Genomic DNA, 14,905 nt, shown 5'->3' with positions numbered 1-14,905 from the left:
GCGACCACGGGACCTGAGAAGAGGCCTCGTACCAGCATCTCTCTACCCACCTGGAGGAGAATCCCAGGACTCCAGCCCTTGGACTACAACAGCTTCCCATCTCCAAATTCCCAAGAGTCCCTACCCTTTTAGTGTGAATTGGTGCGGCAGCGACCTGGTCTAAACCTCAATGGACTCTGCAGTCAGGAACTGGGGACTTGGAGAGGTTGAGTAACGCGTCCTAGCTCGTTCGGTCACGTGACCCAGCAGGATGCACTCCCAGGGCTCCCTATCAGACTGCAGACAGCAGACGGTTCACTGCTCACTGCTCCGCCACGTCCTAGCCCAGTGATGGCGAACCTATGACACGCGTGTCAGAGGTGACACGCGAACTCATTTTTTTGGTTGATTTTTCTTTGTTAAATGGCATTTAAATATATAAAATAAATATCAAAAACATAAGTCTTTGTTTTACTATGGTTGCACATATCAAAAAATTTCTATGTGTGACACGGCACCAGAGTTAAGTTAGGGTTTTTCAAAATGCTGACACGCCGAGCTCAAAAGGTTCGCCATCACTGTTCTAGAATGTGGCTGTGGCAAATCCACGGCTTGATAACTGCTAGCTCGGTGACTGCGTTTTCACTCCCTGTGGCCCTGGGTGTGACCCTGAGTGTAAACCAGCCCCTGGTGGAAACCATTGAGAAGAAGCCAAGGATGAGGCCTTCGTTTCCAACCGGGGCTGGGGCGGAAAACAGACAACCTAGAAAGGACAGGCACGGGCGACAGAGAGGGTGAGGAAGCTGTGCAATTTCTGCCACAAAGCCACCCATGCGCAGGACCCACAGGGCCCAAGGGCGCTGTCAGTGAACGCTGAGTCCCAATCCTTCCCTAGTGTTCCCCGGGCCATGGCTTGCACACCTCCAGCGAGGAAAGCCTTCCTGCTTTATGCGGCTGAGCCTCCCATCGTCCTGACTGAAAGGAGTCTCCCCTGAATGGAGCTAAAACCTATGTCCCTCCCTACTCTGCCCTCTTGAGTTTTCCCCAGTAACTGGAAGCCAGGAAAGGGTTAAAATGATTTTATTTTAAAATGTGGACGGGAGAGCAGAGGCAGTTAGCCAGGGGGAGAAGTAGCGGAGCATCCGGAAGCTGCCCAGGAGAGATAAGAGTGCTGGTTGCCAGGGCGCCCTAGCGAAGCATGAGTCGAACCCTGCGGTAAGGGTGGCCCACGCCAAGGCCTGAGGCCCAGTCAATGCCGTACTTGTGGGCGGTGGTGGGGGACATCGCGTAGGGTCCGTTGAGATTAGAATGATAGCAGGCTTCGTACCACCAGGCGCCGTGGACCGTCACGGCGCAGTTGCCCTCCGTTGTGTCGTGGTCAGCGTCGTAGGTGGAAAAGCGCTTCCCATGGTGAAAGCTCAGGGAGTCCCCTGGCCGAGAGGGAATGGGAGGCACATTGGAGGCGGCACCGTGCCTGGCGCCCTGGGAGAGATGACCTCACAGGAGCCTCAGAGCAACTGAGAGGTGGGTGTCATCAGGCCCCGAGGGAAAGCAGTGCCAAGGAGCCAGTGTTTGCCCCAGGTTGCTCAACTAGTCGCAGGGGCACTGGACTTGAACTCAGGACTGTGGCTCCAAAGCCACCAGCTCTGCCTTGTCCCCTCACAGAATCCCCAGCCTCCCTCTAGCTAGCTCCTCGTCTCTTCCCAGCTCCCACCAGCAGCCTGAGCAGCTGGGTCAGGGAGAGCTGGGAGGGACTTCTCAGACGGCTGGCAGGAAAGGGGGCTCCCCTGAGGCAGACTTCCCTCTTTCAAGTCTCTCCTCAACAGTTGCTGCTTCTCTGAAAAAAAGCCTTCCCTGGTTCCTCTTCCAAGAAGGTATCGCTAACACGCAACAGACCTTAGAGTCCCACAGCCTCCCTCCTGCCTCCTGGTCCACTTTACAGCGCAGCTAGCGAGGCTCTGATGTGGAAGGGACTCGCCCAGGCTCACACAATTAGTAAATGACAGAGGTGGATTCAAACTCAGGTCTGTTTGCCTCCAGAGCCCAAATTCTCTCCTCCTGTGCCACCTTGCCTCCTGATTGCCATTTCTCAGGGGAGGGCACTGAGGCCCACAGAGGAGAAGGGATTGCCCTGGGTCATCATGGAGGCAGAGGCAGTGCTGGGCAAGTATCCAGCCCCCTCACCTTTCCCCCTAACCCAGGGCCCCGCCTGAGGGTGGCTCACCGGCAGTGCCCTCTAAGAACTTGCCCAGCACCAGCTGGTAGTGATCCGACTCTCCAAGGAGGCGGAAGGACCCGTAGTGGGCAAAGGTGCGGTTGCCATCAAAGTCCTCCAGCTCCACTCGCAGCTCCCAGGTACCTAGGGTGGGGACAGGGAGGAGGAATCCTCAGGCCCTGAAGCCAGAGGAATGCCCCTCAGGCTCCCTGGACCCTGCTGGGAACTTACCCTGGAGAGTCAGCTGGTGCAGATTCTCATTCCCCAGCCAGAATTCGGACTCCTGACTCCCAAAACCTGCTTTGTAGGAGGACCAAGAGCGGAAGAAATCCACGGAGCCATCCTGTCGCCTCTGGAACACCTAGGGAGGCAGAGCAGGCTGGCACACCAGCCACTACTCCAGGCTGGACGGAGGCTGAGGAGAAGCAGGCAAACACTCTGGACTCTTTGGATTGGGGCTTGTTAATAAAGTGTGAGTCCAAGTGAGCTTTGCCTGTGTGTATATCGACGAACTCTACATCCTCTTTTTTTTAAAAAAAACATATTTTATTGATTTTTTACAGAGAGGAAGGATGAGGGATAGAGAGTTAGAAACATCGATGAAAGAGAAACATTGATCAGCCGCCTCCTGCACACTCCCTACTGGGGATGTGCCCGCAACCAAGGTACATGCCCTTGACTGGAATCGAACCTGGGACCCTTCAGTCCACAGGCTGACGCTCTATCCACTGAGCCAAACCAGTTAGGGCTACATCCTCTTATTAACTGTTAGTGCCAGTAACATAGTTAGTGACACTCAACTTCACACCAGAGCCTTGCAAGCCCTGGGGGAGACTGAAATGATAGAATCATCATTCCTGGTTTCCTGAGATGGTCAATCCTGCTGGGAGCCCAATTCAAAATAACTTGCTTGAATTCACTATGATAAGAACCAAGATATTATACCAGAGAGGTCACCCCCAGAGGCCCACGCTGGACTCCTGACCTTACCCTGATGGTCCCTGTCAAGCCAAGCAGTCCCCAGGCTCTGTAGAGTTTCCCTCCTCAATATCTTTCAATCCAAGTGCCTCTTACTTCCGTTGTTGCCACCACCCACTGTCTTCTCCTGCCCGGGCCTCTGACATCCTCTTAACCTGTGTCCCTGTCTCCACTCTTTTTTTTTTTTTTTTAAATACATTTTATTGATTTTTTACAGAGAGGAAGGGAGAAGGATAGAGAATTAGAAACAATGATGAGAGAGAAACATCGATCAGCTGCCTCCTGCCCACTCCCTACTGGGGATGTGCCCGCAACCAAAGTACATGCCCTTGACCGGAATCGAACCCGGGACCCTTCAGTCCGCAGGCCAACGCTCTATCCACTGAGCCAAACCGGTCAGGGCCCTGTCTCCACTCTTGTCCCCCACTGCACAATGCACCTTCCACGCTGCCATCTTCCTAAAGCATAAACCTGACCTGGCAAATCCCTGCTTCAGAGTCTCCCGTGGCTCCAGTTACCCCCACAACCCTTAGTCAGTCATTCAGGGCCCTCCACGAACTGGCCTTTGACCCAAACCAGAAGACCTCCGCCAACCACTCACACCTGCTCTCAGCTCACCCACCTGGTCCCCAAACCCTCCTGCACTGTCCTGTCTTTCTACCTGGGATGCCCTTCTGCACCTGTTTTGAGAACTTCTATACAGCTTTCAAGGCCCTGTCAAATGTCACCTTGTCTGTGAAGCCTTCTCTGACTTCAGATCCCCTGGGAGCACCGTCAACTTTTGTCAATGAATTGCCCTGTCTCCAGTGGGCTCCGACTCCCCCTAGGGGACAAGGGGCAGAATTGCCCACTGGGCCTGGCCTGTGAGTCTCTGACACTCACCAGCCAACCACCTCCCAGGGTGTCCATGTCACAAAAAACAGGAAGGGCTCTGCCTTCAGGGAGGCACAGGTGGTACCAGCCGCTCAAGGTGGCACCTCGGCTCAGCAGCTCCTGGCACCTCCTGGGACCTGGGGAAGGGGAGATGGACTGAGGGGCCCCCCCCACCCCCCCAGTTATGCCCCGCCCCCACCCATGGGCAACGGAAGAGGCTCAGTGTGGGACCTCAGGGGCCCACCCTGCTCCTTCAGGCCCCCGACAGGGGCTCTAGGGCTGGCCCACGCCTGGTGGTCCACCAGCACCCCAGCACCGCCTGGTCCAAGTCCCCGGCTCCTGGAAGGCTGCCTCACCCTCCTGGCACCGGAGCAGGTTCGCTGGATCTCCTGTCCCACGGAAAGACCGGGTGTTGGCTCTAAGGTCTGAGTACCCCCGAGGGGATGCCCGCCAGCCACCAGAGGGGAGGGTGCCCAGGCCCTTCTAACCTTGCCCACTCCTCTCAGCCTTCCACCCCCTGCGGGAGGGCAGTCACAGCCGATGGCTGAGCAGCAGCCCTGCAGAGCACCCTCCCTCTCTAGCTGAGCGACAGAGCAGAGGAAGAAGAGGCCCCGGTCCCACACACTCACCCGGCTCGCCCTTGGGGCCCATCTTGCCGGGTGGTCCAGGCTGCCCTGAAATCCAGAGACAGAGATGCTGTAAGTCCCACTCCACACCCAGGGCCGGAGCAACAGGGATTTGCAGCCAGAAGTCCAATCCCAGCTGCGCCCTCCACTGGCGGTAACTGTGGACAAAGGCCTTATGCTCTTGGGGCCTCACTTTCCCCTCAGTAAGATGGGGGGACCTCTCCACCCACCTCATAGAGTTGACCTTGGACGCTGGGCGCCCTGCCTGGAGCCCGGCATACAGCAGGTTCCTGGCCCTTTCGTCGTGGCCTCTTAGCAGTTATTGCTGCACTGCCGCCAGCCTCCCAGCTCCCCCCGGTCCCCGCCGGCTCTCTGGCATCGCTCACCTTGAGGGCCTGGAGCTCCTTTCTCCCCAGGACTCCCTGGGGCTCCAGGACAGCTGGGCAGGAGGACAACTTTGCTGGCTTCCAGTTCCCTGGGTTCTGCAGGGAGATCGGGGCCGGGTGGGCACAGAGTGGTCATGGGGGAGTGGGCATGTCTCTCTCTCCCAGGCCTCTCTGCGGTCCCCTTTCCATCTCCCAGATTCTAGCTGTGGGGATACTTGCCTCCAAGAGCGTTCCAAGCTCTGCACTCTTTGCATCTATTTGCAGAGCCCAGGTTGTCAAACAGCCACCTGCTCCTTGAGGCTAGTGAAGCCTAGGGCCCTACCTGGGCAGCGGGGGTGGTCCTCAGCCCTCAGGCGGGCAGGCTCCCTGAGCAGGAGCAGCAAAAGGGACAGTGGAGTCCGCAGGAGGCCCATCTTGCTCTCCCACTGGTGTGCCCTCGAGAGAGGACGCCGGCTTATAAGGGGGCCAGGCTGGTGGCAGAACACGGAGAAAGACTTCCGTCCATTGTCTTTCCCCACGGACACTCCACCCAGGTTGGAACCGACAGGAGGTGGGGCATTTCCTCCCTGGGCCCCAGAGAGAATGGGCCTTATCCCTGCCCCATTCACCTGGGGTGGAGTCCAGCTTCTGATCCTGGCCGCCGGGGCTCCGGGGTGTCTCTCCAGGCCTTTGCATTCACAGGGGACTCTCCGCCTTTGAACCTCGGCTCGCTCTGAGCCGTCCATCCGGAATGCCCTTCTCTTCGCCTGCACGGTGAAGGCCCGCCTGTGCGTGAAGTCCCAGCCCTAAGGGCACCCTCACTAGGAATCGCTCCCCGATCCTGTCTGCCAGTGACCACTGCGACCACTTATGGGCAGCTGCTGCCCTCCACGTGTCCCCCTGGGCACAGTTCGTACGTCGCCTTTGATCCTCACACAGGCATAGTCATTATTGTTGGCCCTGGGTTTCAGGCCTGGTACAAAGCAGGTGTTCAACAAATATTGGTTACGTGAAGGAATAAGCAAGGAGAAACTGAGGCCCAGGGACAGGACATGACTCGTGGTCTCTCTGGCACTTATATGCCCAGAGCCCCAGCAATTTTGCCCAAGCCCCATGCCCTCCACCAGAGAGACAGACCCTTAGCAAAGTGATGTCATGCCCACCCTCAAGTCCCTTGGGGAGCCCCTGGCTGGGCCTAGGACACAGCTGCTAATATAGGCCAATTGCATGGGCAGCCCAGGCAGCAAGGAGGCCACAGCCATGATCCACATGTGAGGAGTGAGGTCTGAGCTGGAGAGGGACCACAAGTGGTAGGGGATGTGAGGGGAATCTCATTCATTCATTCATTCATCATTCATTCATTCATCAAACCCTCCCTGAGGGCTTCCTCTATGCTAGACCCAGAGCTTGTGGGGGTGGGGAGGGCTGAAGTACAATGGGGCTTCAGGAAAGGGGAGGCTGAATTTCCAGGCAGGATGGGTCTGTGACATGGATGCTCTGAGGAACCCTAAGTTCCAGTTCTGGAAATCTGTGCTCCCGGAACGCTCCCGCTGGTGTGCCAAGATCTGTGACGAGCCTGTTTATCACGATGCTGTTTATGCCAGTGATATCCAATGTGGAAATGACCCACTGGACACTGATAGGATGCAGGCCAATAAGTTATCACCATGTGGACAGGTCATAAGGCAAATCTGATGGATAATGAATGGGGCAAAGTTACAGAACAATATGTACTAGGATAGCACAGTCCCACTGTGTATTTAAAGAAGCTAAATGTTGTGAATTCACAGGAAAAGGTCTGAAGCGTATGCGAACCATGGTTACTTCTGGGGAGTGAGACCAGTGGGACAGCGATTCTCATTCTTTTTTTTTTAAATCCTCACCCAAGGATGTTTTTCCATTGATTTTTAGAGAGTGGAAGAGAGAGGGAAAGACAGAGAGAAACATTGATTTGAGAGAAACACATTGATTGGTTGCCTCATGCATGAGCCCCGACCAGGGCCCGGGCGAGTGAGGAACCTGCAACCAGGGTACGTGCTCTTGACCAGAATCAAACCTGGGACCCTTAGGCCAGCACTCTATCCTCTGGGCCAAACCAGCTAAGGCTCACTCTTTTCTTTTTTTAAATATATTTTATTGATTTTTTACAGAGATGAAGGGAGAGGGATAGAGAGTTAGAAACATCGATAAGAGAGAAACATTGATCAGCTGCCTCCTACACACCTCCTGCTGGGGATGTGCCTGCAACCAAGGTACATGCCCTTGACCGGAACCGAACCTGGGACCCTTGAGTCCGCAGGCCGACGCTCTATCCCAGGCGTCCTCAAACTACGGCCCGCGGGCCACCTGCGGCCCGCCGAAAACATTTATCCGGCCCGCCGGGTGTTTTTGCCGCCGCTGCCTGTCCTGCTTAGCAGCCACCCATCCCGGGCCCGCAGTGCGCATGTGTGGAATGTCTGAGGGACAGTGAACTGGCCCCTGTTTAAAAAGTTTGAGTACCTCTGCTCTATCCACTGAGCCAAACCGGTCAGGGCCCTGCCAGTTCTTAAGTGCTGGTTGGAGAAGGGAGAAGCCGGGAGGGTGATTCAGGCAGGAGAAACTGCATGAGCAAAGGCAGGAAGACAGGCCATGTAACAAGAGGTAGAGATCCAAGTGGCTGGAGGTTCAAGGGGAGGCTGTCTGAGAGGGTGGGGGCGCGGGGGGAAGTGTGCGTGGACTGCTTTGTGTTGATGGCGTGGTGTGTAGGCGCGAGGGCCCTCTGTGAGGCCAGGGAGCAGCCAGAACTCCCCGTGGACGTCCTGCGGCAGCGGAGACCCTGGAGAAGACGTACAGAAGGCTTGGCTGCAGGCTGCGCAGCTGGCAGGGTGGGTGGGTGCGCTGGCATGAAGCAGATGGGGACGTGTGCCTGCTCTGAACCTTCCCCAGTCCCACTGAGATGGTTACTGCTGTTACCCCTCTTGACAGATGAGGAAACTGAGCCCAGAGCTATTAAATAACTTGCTCCCGTTCACACAGAGCCGTCAGGTTCCACAGGCTGAACTCCCAGCTTCCTAGGACAGTCCTGGGATGAGGGATCAGACTCTCAGCCACATGCCTGGCTTCCAGCATGCGCCCCCACTGGGAGATGCTACTAGTCAGGGAAGACTTCTGGGCCCAGGGATTGGGAAGGGGGAGTGAAGTGGGGGGAGGGGGGTATGGGGGGGCCTCCCAGCAGGGCCTGAGTGAGGAAGTGGCTGTTGAGAGTTAGAGGGTGCCTCCACCTTGGCTGAGAGCCTGGAAGATGCCTCTGCAGGGAGTTCTGAAGTTCTGCTCACCGGGAGCTAGAAAAGCCCTACCCCGTCCCACGTGTGACCTGGAGCAGGTACACTTACCTCTCTCAGTCGCTGTACTCTTATCTGTAAAGGGGCGGGGAGGGGATAACACGTATGACAGATGGAAATATTTTCAAAGTGACAGCAACTGTCTGAGGCTGAAGTCCCACCAAGGAAGGGATAGTGGCACTCCCCCATCCAACCCACACCCACGGCAAGACACGGACACAAAGCACAGCTGGAACGAGTTCCTTTATTCGGGGGCAGTGCCCAGGCCAGGTCGGTGGGAAGAGGCGGGCACAGGCCCAGTGCCAAGCAGGGACCGGAGGGGCCCACAGGGCTGACAGATGAGGCAGGAGGCGGCTGACGGATGCTCTCAGCTGCAGGTACCAGGCCCAGGTATTGACTCTGAGACTGCTCGGTGCCTTCCGGGGCCAGAAATTGGTGGCCACAGTTCTTCCCATCCCCAGTGCCCCCCAGGGCCCCCCAGGGCCGCCTCTTCGTCCTCCTTCCCCTCAGTGTGGAATCCAGGCCTGAAGGGGGTTAGATTCTGCAGAGGCCAGACAGAGAAAGGGCACTCGGCGGGGGCCCCGCCTCAGCCAGGCTGAGGCCCCCCCACCCCACCCCGAGAGCAGGCAGCAGCTGGGAGAGCAAACACTTTGATGGAGGCTGCAGTGACCCGCCCCACAGCACACACGGCACACGGGGGCCTCTGAGCAGCTCCCCTGCGCAGAGGAAAACCAAACCGCACACACAGCCAAGGTCCTGCCAAGGCCGCAGAGCTGCAGGCCCGAGTGGCGCCTGGGCTGTCACCTACTGGTTCTCCTCCCTGCTGGCAGCATGAGGGAACAAGACACGTGGGCTCAGCTGGGCTCTCAGAACCAGGCCCAGGCTGAGTCAATACCTGGCAGAGAGAACCCCACAACGGGAGGGAGGCGAGGGGTGTGACTCACATGGGGGGCCCTGGGAGGGAGTCATTGCCCTTAGGGAAGACAGCACGCTGTCACTTAAAGGGCCAGGAGGGGGTGGGGGAGTGAGCCGGCCGCCGCTGGCTGGCTGGTCGGGTACTCACAGTGTCTGGTAGGTGCTGTCCTTGGCCTTGAAGAAGCGCACGACAAAGAAGGCCACGGCCTGCAGGCTCAGCACCAGCACCATGCCGCCGATGAAGCTGGCCCCGTCAAAGCCAGGGCTGTGGGCTTCGGGGGCGGGAGGACTCCCTGCAGGGCGGAGGTCACAGCGGGCCACCGAGGACCAGGACCCCAGGCCTACCCCAGGCACCCCCACCTGGAGGCCCCAGTCCTCACGCTGGGGGCCGGAGCAGCAGACAGTTGCGGAGACAGGGCCTTGGCTCCGGCCCTGGCTCTGCTCCTGAATTGCTCTGTGCCTGGATGCTCTTCACACCCTCAGCCTCCCGACCACATGGGCCAGATGGCAGCGGAGCTCCCTTCCAGACTCCCCTCCCACACTGGCCCAAGAGGATGAGGATGGGCCCAGGACTCAGACATCCAGGTCCCTATTGATCTTGGGTCTCGGGGTTCAAAGTCCAGGTACAGATGACATGGTCCCCTTTCAGGACTTCTGAGACCCCGGAACTACCCCATGTCAGAACCCTAACTCAGAAAGGGAGGGAGTAGAGGGAGACGGGGAGGCCCACACCCTTGCCTCCCACACGGAGGGGCTACATGGAGACACGGTGATGTGTGTCAGAGGGAGAAGCCAGGTTCTGAGGGCCAGGCCTGTCTAGCGTCTCCTCACAGTTAGGACATAATCCAAACGTACACAGTGTCCCCTGGCCCTTCCCCAGCCCCACCGTAGGGACCATGGTTGTCAGACGGAGCCTGGGTGGCTCCCAGCTGTGCCACGTTCGCCATCCACTCTCAATAGGGATTTGATTTCAGGCCCTGGGCCCGGTGCCCAGGGCAGGACAGGGCTGGTGGTGGGAGATTGTTCTGGGGTAGTGGACAGGGGCCCCGCTGTGAGCTGGCCCACTCCCCAGAGGGGGTGGCTTGTGTTAGGAGGTCTGAGAATATGACGGGCAAAGGTGGTCCCAGCTGCAGCTCAGGGAGCCCTTTGTGGGGGAAGAGGAGAGAAGAGGGAAGAAATGAGCTGCACAAGACTGATCTGGGGCCGAGCTGGAGGGAGATGACCATCAATAATTCAGCCCCGAGATCACGTTTCTGGCTTTAATTAACCAAGAGCCTCTTCAGCCAGCCCTGCCAAGCCTGCTGAACTCCAGGTTCCGAGGGGCAGTGGGGGCCCAGGGGTGGGGTTCTTGCCTCTGTTCTGCTGGGGATCTGCTTTGTGACCCTCTCTGGACCAGCGGGTGGTCACAGTGGACATCTCATTGGCAAACTGAGCCATACACCCTCAGCACCAAGCGCAGGTCCCTGAGGGGGTCACCCTGATTCGCAGAAGTGGTGCTGGGGGGAAGGGATTGGAACCACCATTGCTTATCAGACACTGAACTAGGGGCGACACACCTTTTATAAGATCCTCGCAGCAACAATGTAAGGTGGTTCCCAACCAATTTTACAGACATGGAAACAGGCTCGAGGGAGAAGTCACAGGTCTGAGGTCACAAAGCCTGTCAATGCCTGAGCCCAGCTCTGCCTTTCCCTGCACCTCTAGTCCTGCCCCTGCCCAGCTCCCCTAGGTAGTACCTACCTGTTGTGATTGTCTTCGGTTCAGAGGTGGGGTGGTGGTGGGCAGCTAAAGAGACAGGGAATCCATAAAAACCCAGCTCTCCCATCCCCTGACTCCCATCAAGACCCCAGGCTGGGCCAACAGCTGGGCTTCTGACTCACACCAGGTCCTCTGTCCCAGGTCCAAATCCACCCAACACACTCCCAAGCCTTAGTTCATGCGGTTCCTTCCACCAATGTGCCCTCTCTCCATCTCGACCTTTAAGGGTCATCTCATGCTACCCTTCCAGAAAGCCCTCCCCTGTTCACTTCTGAACTTCCCAAGTCCTCACTGTGCTTTAGATGAGAAGAGCTACCCCCCACCCCGGCTCCACACACCTGCCCTGTATCCTCCATCCGTACCAGTTTACAGATGAGGAAACAGGCCAGAGAGGGAAGGAGTTCTCTGTGAGCTAAAGGCAGAACGGAAACTGGACCCAGGTGCTCCTGGGCACGGTCTGCTCCCCGAGAGACAGACTTCTCCTGGAGCGCAGGCTCTGGCTGGGACACCTCGGCCTCCTCCACCCCCCAGTTTGGCTTAGGCCAGTGGGAGCCCCCTACCTGGACACGACTCGGAGTGGTTGTAGACAGAGCAACCTTCCGGGATCACCTCAGCTTGGTCCACACAGTGTCCTGGTGAGAGAGAGTGCAGGGGAGAGGTGTGGGGAGAGGGGCCAAGGCCCTGGGGTTCAGAACTGGGGGACTCACCGCGGGGAGGGCTACGCTCCGTACCTGGCTCCTCAGGCTGGCACTGCTCCCACACGCAGCCCGAGAGGTTGTGCGCTCTGTCCTCCTCCACACAATGCTCGCAGAGCTTCAGCTGTTTGCAGGACCCGCGGACAGCTGGCCAGATGTTCATTCGGAGCAGGGCTCCCCGCCCAAAGCCTCGAGCTCCTTTACCTGGGAGTGGGACGGAAGCAACTCCTCGAATCCGAGCTGCAGCCCCCCTTCCTCACTACTGTGCCACTCCCCGTCTGCACACATACACTCACCTGGATCCCTAACCCCCCTGCACACCCGGAGCTTCCACAAACACACAACACACACCTAGAACCTCCCTGACATTCACCCAGAGTCCCCTTCCTTTGCTTATACCGGTACCTGGGGTTCCCAGATACATGTGAAGTTGCCTCCCTCAGACACACCCGAAGCTCCCTACTATGTACATACCCGGGGCTCCACACACAGCTAGAGCCGCCTTTACCCAGCCCGGGCCCCCTCGCCCCCCCCGCACCCCACCCCACCCCACCCCCACCCCTCCCAGCCCGGACTGCTCCTGGATGGGCGGCGGGATGAAGGGCGCGCTCCCCGGCCCCCGCTCCTAACCAGACCCTGGCCCGCGTTACCAGCCACAGCGAGCTGGGCACACAGGAGGAGGCAGCAACAGCCGCCACAGAGCGCAGCCCGTAAAGCTCGGGGTCCCGGCAGGGCCATGGGCGCGGGGCGGGGGCTGGGGGTCAGCCGAGAGCTGGTGCGGCGCGTCCCTTCTGGACTCGGCTCCGCCGGGCTGTGCGGAACCAGACCCGGGCGGCGGGGGCGGGGCCGGGGCCAGGTGCGCAGGGCCCGTGGCGCCGCCAGGGGGCGTGGCTTGAGGCCCTGGGAGGGGCCTTATAGGGTGTGGTCGGTGGGCGCGGTCAAGTGGGCGGGGCTCCGTGGCCGGGGGCGGGGCTCGGACAAAAGAGGGCGGGTCCAGGACTGGTGGCCGACTAGCGAGTGATCCCTACTTCACGCGTGCGGAAACTGGGGCTCAGAAAAGGGGAGTGACTAGTTATCGAGTTAATGGCAAAATCTGTATCTGGAGCAAGGCCACTGTCCTGCCTCCCGGGCGCGGCGCCGGCGGGCCCTGTGAAGTGCACCCTCCAGCCAGGCGCCGGCTCTGGCTGCCACCTGGCTTCAATCTCCGCGCCCTCCTTTCTTTGCCCCTCAGCGCACCATGTCGGCCTCCAGCCCACCGCGCCCTCTGACCAAGTCACCGGTCGCATTGTGACGGGCAGTTGAGCCTCTTCGCACTTTCCCTTCCGCCTTGACTCCTGCCCTGGCGCCGACCTCTTCTGGTCCTTCTCCCACTACAGCCACTTCTCAGGTTCCTTAGAGAATGCCTCCTCGCCCTCTTTTAAAAAAAATTAATACGAATTTTCAGAATGAAATATCAATTTGCTGCCTCCTGCATGTTCCTAACTGGCAACCACGCCTGAAACTGGGCAGGTGCTCTTACCAGGAATCTAACTGACAACCTTTTCGGTGCACAGGATGAGGCCCAACCAACTGAACCACACTGGCCAGGGCCTCCTCTTCCTCTTCCTCTCCCCCTTCTTCTTTTCTCTCCCCTCCCTTTCTTCCCCCCTCTGCTTCTTTTCCTCCTTCATCACTAGTGGCCCAGCTCCGTCCTGAACCCTATTCTGCCTCTCCTGGGGTCAGCGCAGTCTTTCCTCTGCCATCAGTGCCCATTTGAAAGCCACCGAGTATCACTCCATCTCCAGCCTCGTGCTCCCTCCCCAGCTTCCTTCCCAGCAGAATGTACATTCTACAAAGAGCTTTTACTTGCAGCTTCTATCTAATTCCCACTACCCTCTTAGTATGGGTTTTGTTATCACCAAACTGCAGGTTTCAGAAGTAGCATCACCTGCCCAGAGGCACACAATTACGGGGGGGGGGGTGTCAGGATGTAGGCCAGGACCCAATGGCCAGAGGCTGCTTTCCCCCTGCTATGCCTCCTCTGGGTCCATCTGTTTCCTGGGCACCTCCACCTGAGTGGGCCTCACGCCCCTGAAACCGTCTGGTCCCTCTTCCCCACCGAGGAGGGTCCCTTTATCCCCTGTCACCGAGTGGAAACCACGGTCTCACCCTCACCCCCTGCCTCTACATAGCTCCTCGATCCTATTCCCTCATCTTCTCTTTGCTGGCCTCACTGCCTCAGCCTCCGGGCCCGTGCAGGGCTCTATTGAAACCATGGATGTGACCATGTCTCTTCCAGTTAATCATGGCTTGGCCTCCACCACCCTTTAATTCCTGGCTCTATAAGTCTCTCCAGCATGTCTTGGGCTTACCCCAACACCGTCCTCTCCCCCAAGAAAATAGACTAGCCCCTCCCCAACACTCCTTGCCTCTTATGCCTCCTTGCCTTTATCCTATAGCTGTTCTGTCCTGGAGAGTCCTCCTTCTCTCCTGACTCCATCTGCCTGGCAAGCTAATCCTTCATGACACCACTAAAGGGCCGCCTCCTGCAGGAAGCCCTGTGTCACTGCCTCAGAGCCAGGCTGAGCTGTTGCAGCACTCATCTAGCTGGTAGGTCTGAATCCATCTGCCTTCCTGCACCAGAGCACTCCCCTCCTCCCCATCTCTTGCTGGGTGACTGCAGGCCTCCTAGTGGGGCTCCTGCTTCTGCTCCCCCACTCCAGTCTGTTTCCCACCTAGCAGGCAGGGCGATCCTTTGAACATGAAAGTCAAATCATATCCCTCTCTGCTTAAGCCCACCAATGACCCCATGATTTACATGATCTTCCCCTCCCTACCCGCAGCCCCTTACCCCACCCCCTCCCTGAGCTCAGTTCCTACCCCTCAGCTCATTCGCCTCCTCTCCATTTCTCAACTCGGTTCCTCCTCAGAGACTTTGCACTTGCTGTGCTCGCTCCTTGAAACTCTTCTATTCTCTCTTCAAAGGACTCACTCCGTGGTCTCCCTACTTAAGACTCCTGGTTATTCTACATCATGACACCTCCTTTTTCCTTCAGAGCATAAATTACTCATTTCCTTCCTTGGCTGTACTAGTAAGTTCCATGAAGGCATGAAAAATGTCTGTCTTCTGCCCTAGCCGGTTTGGCTCAGTGGATAGAGCACTGGCCTGCGGACCAAAGGGTCTCGGGTTTGATTCTGATCA

General features: G+C 58.0%; 2 protein-coding genes across 7 annotated transcripts; both read right to left on the bottom strand.

Moving 5' to 3' along the window:
* Nucleotides 1–406: 406 nt before the first annotated feature.
* Nucleotides 407–5,562, bottom strand: FCN3 (ficolin 3; the record flags this gene model as incomplete). The annotated part of the gene is given in 10 exon segments (XM_081086392.1): nucleotides 407–1,409; nucleotides 2,204–2,338; nucleotides 2,426–2,555; nucleotides 4,055–4,182; nucleotides 4,402–4,434; nucleotides 4,675–4,719; nucleotides 5,058–5,153; nucleotides 5,380–5,485; nucleotides 5,487–5,519; nucleotides 5,521–5,562. Coding segments are annotated over 10 exon segments (990 nt in total). The 3' UTR covers nucleotides 407–1,167.
* Nucleotides 5,563–8,580: 3,018 nt separating this feature from the next.
* On the bottom strand, nucleotides 8,581–14,684 carry CD164L2 (CD164 molecule like 2; the record flags this gene model as incomplete). Of its 6 annotated transcripts, XR_013995807.1 has the most annotated exons (7): nucleotides 8,581–9,176; nucleotides 9,420–10,415; nucleotides 11,012–11,056; nucleotides 11,590–11,661; nucleotides 11,761–11,928; nucleotides 12,994–13,138; nucleotides 14,584–14,684. XR_013995807.1 is itself a non-coding variant. In XM_081088218.1 (6 exons), the coding sequence occupies 6 exons, from the start codon at nucleotides 12,460–12,462 to the stop codon at nucleotides 9,161–9,163; spliced, it is 534 nt and encodes a 177-aa protein (XP_080944344.1). The 6 variants fall into 6 exon arrangements, 3 of the variants coding, with proteins under 3 accessions (XP_080944344.1, XP_080944345.1, XP_080944346.1); XR_013995808.1 differs by lacking the exon at nucleotides 12,994–13,138 and having other exon boundaries at nucleotides 8,581–8,897; XR_013995809.1 differs by lacking the exons at nucleotides 12,994–13,138; nucleotides 14,584–14,684 and adding an exon at nucleotides 12,375–12,535.
* Nucleotides 14,685–14,905: the final 221 nt, after the last annotated feature.

The sequence above is a fragment of the Myotis nattereri genome (genome assembly GCF_964212035.1).
Source record: "Myotis nattereri genome assembly, chromosome: 3".
Taxonomy (NCBI): domain Eukaryota; kingdom Metazoa; phylum Chordata; class Mammalia; order Chiroptera; family Vespertilionidae; genus Myotis; species Myotis nattereri.
Note: the sequence above shows the minus strand (reverse complement) of the source record. Positions and strands in the feature narration are given on the sequence as shown.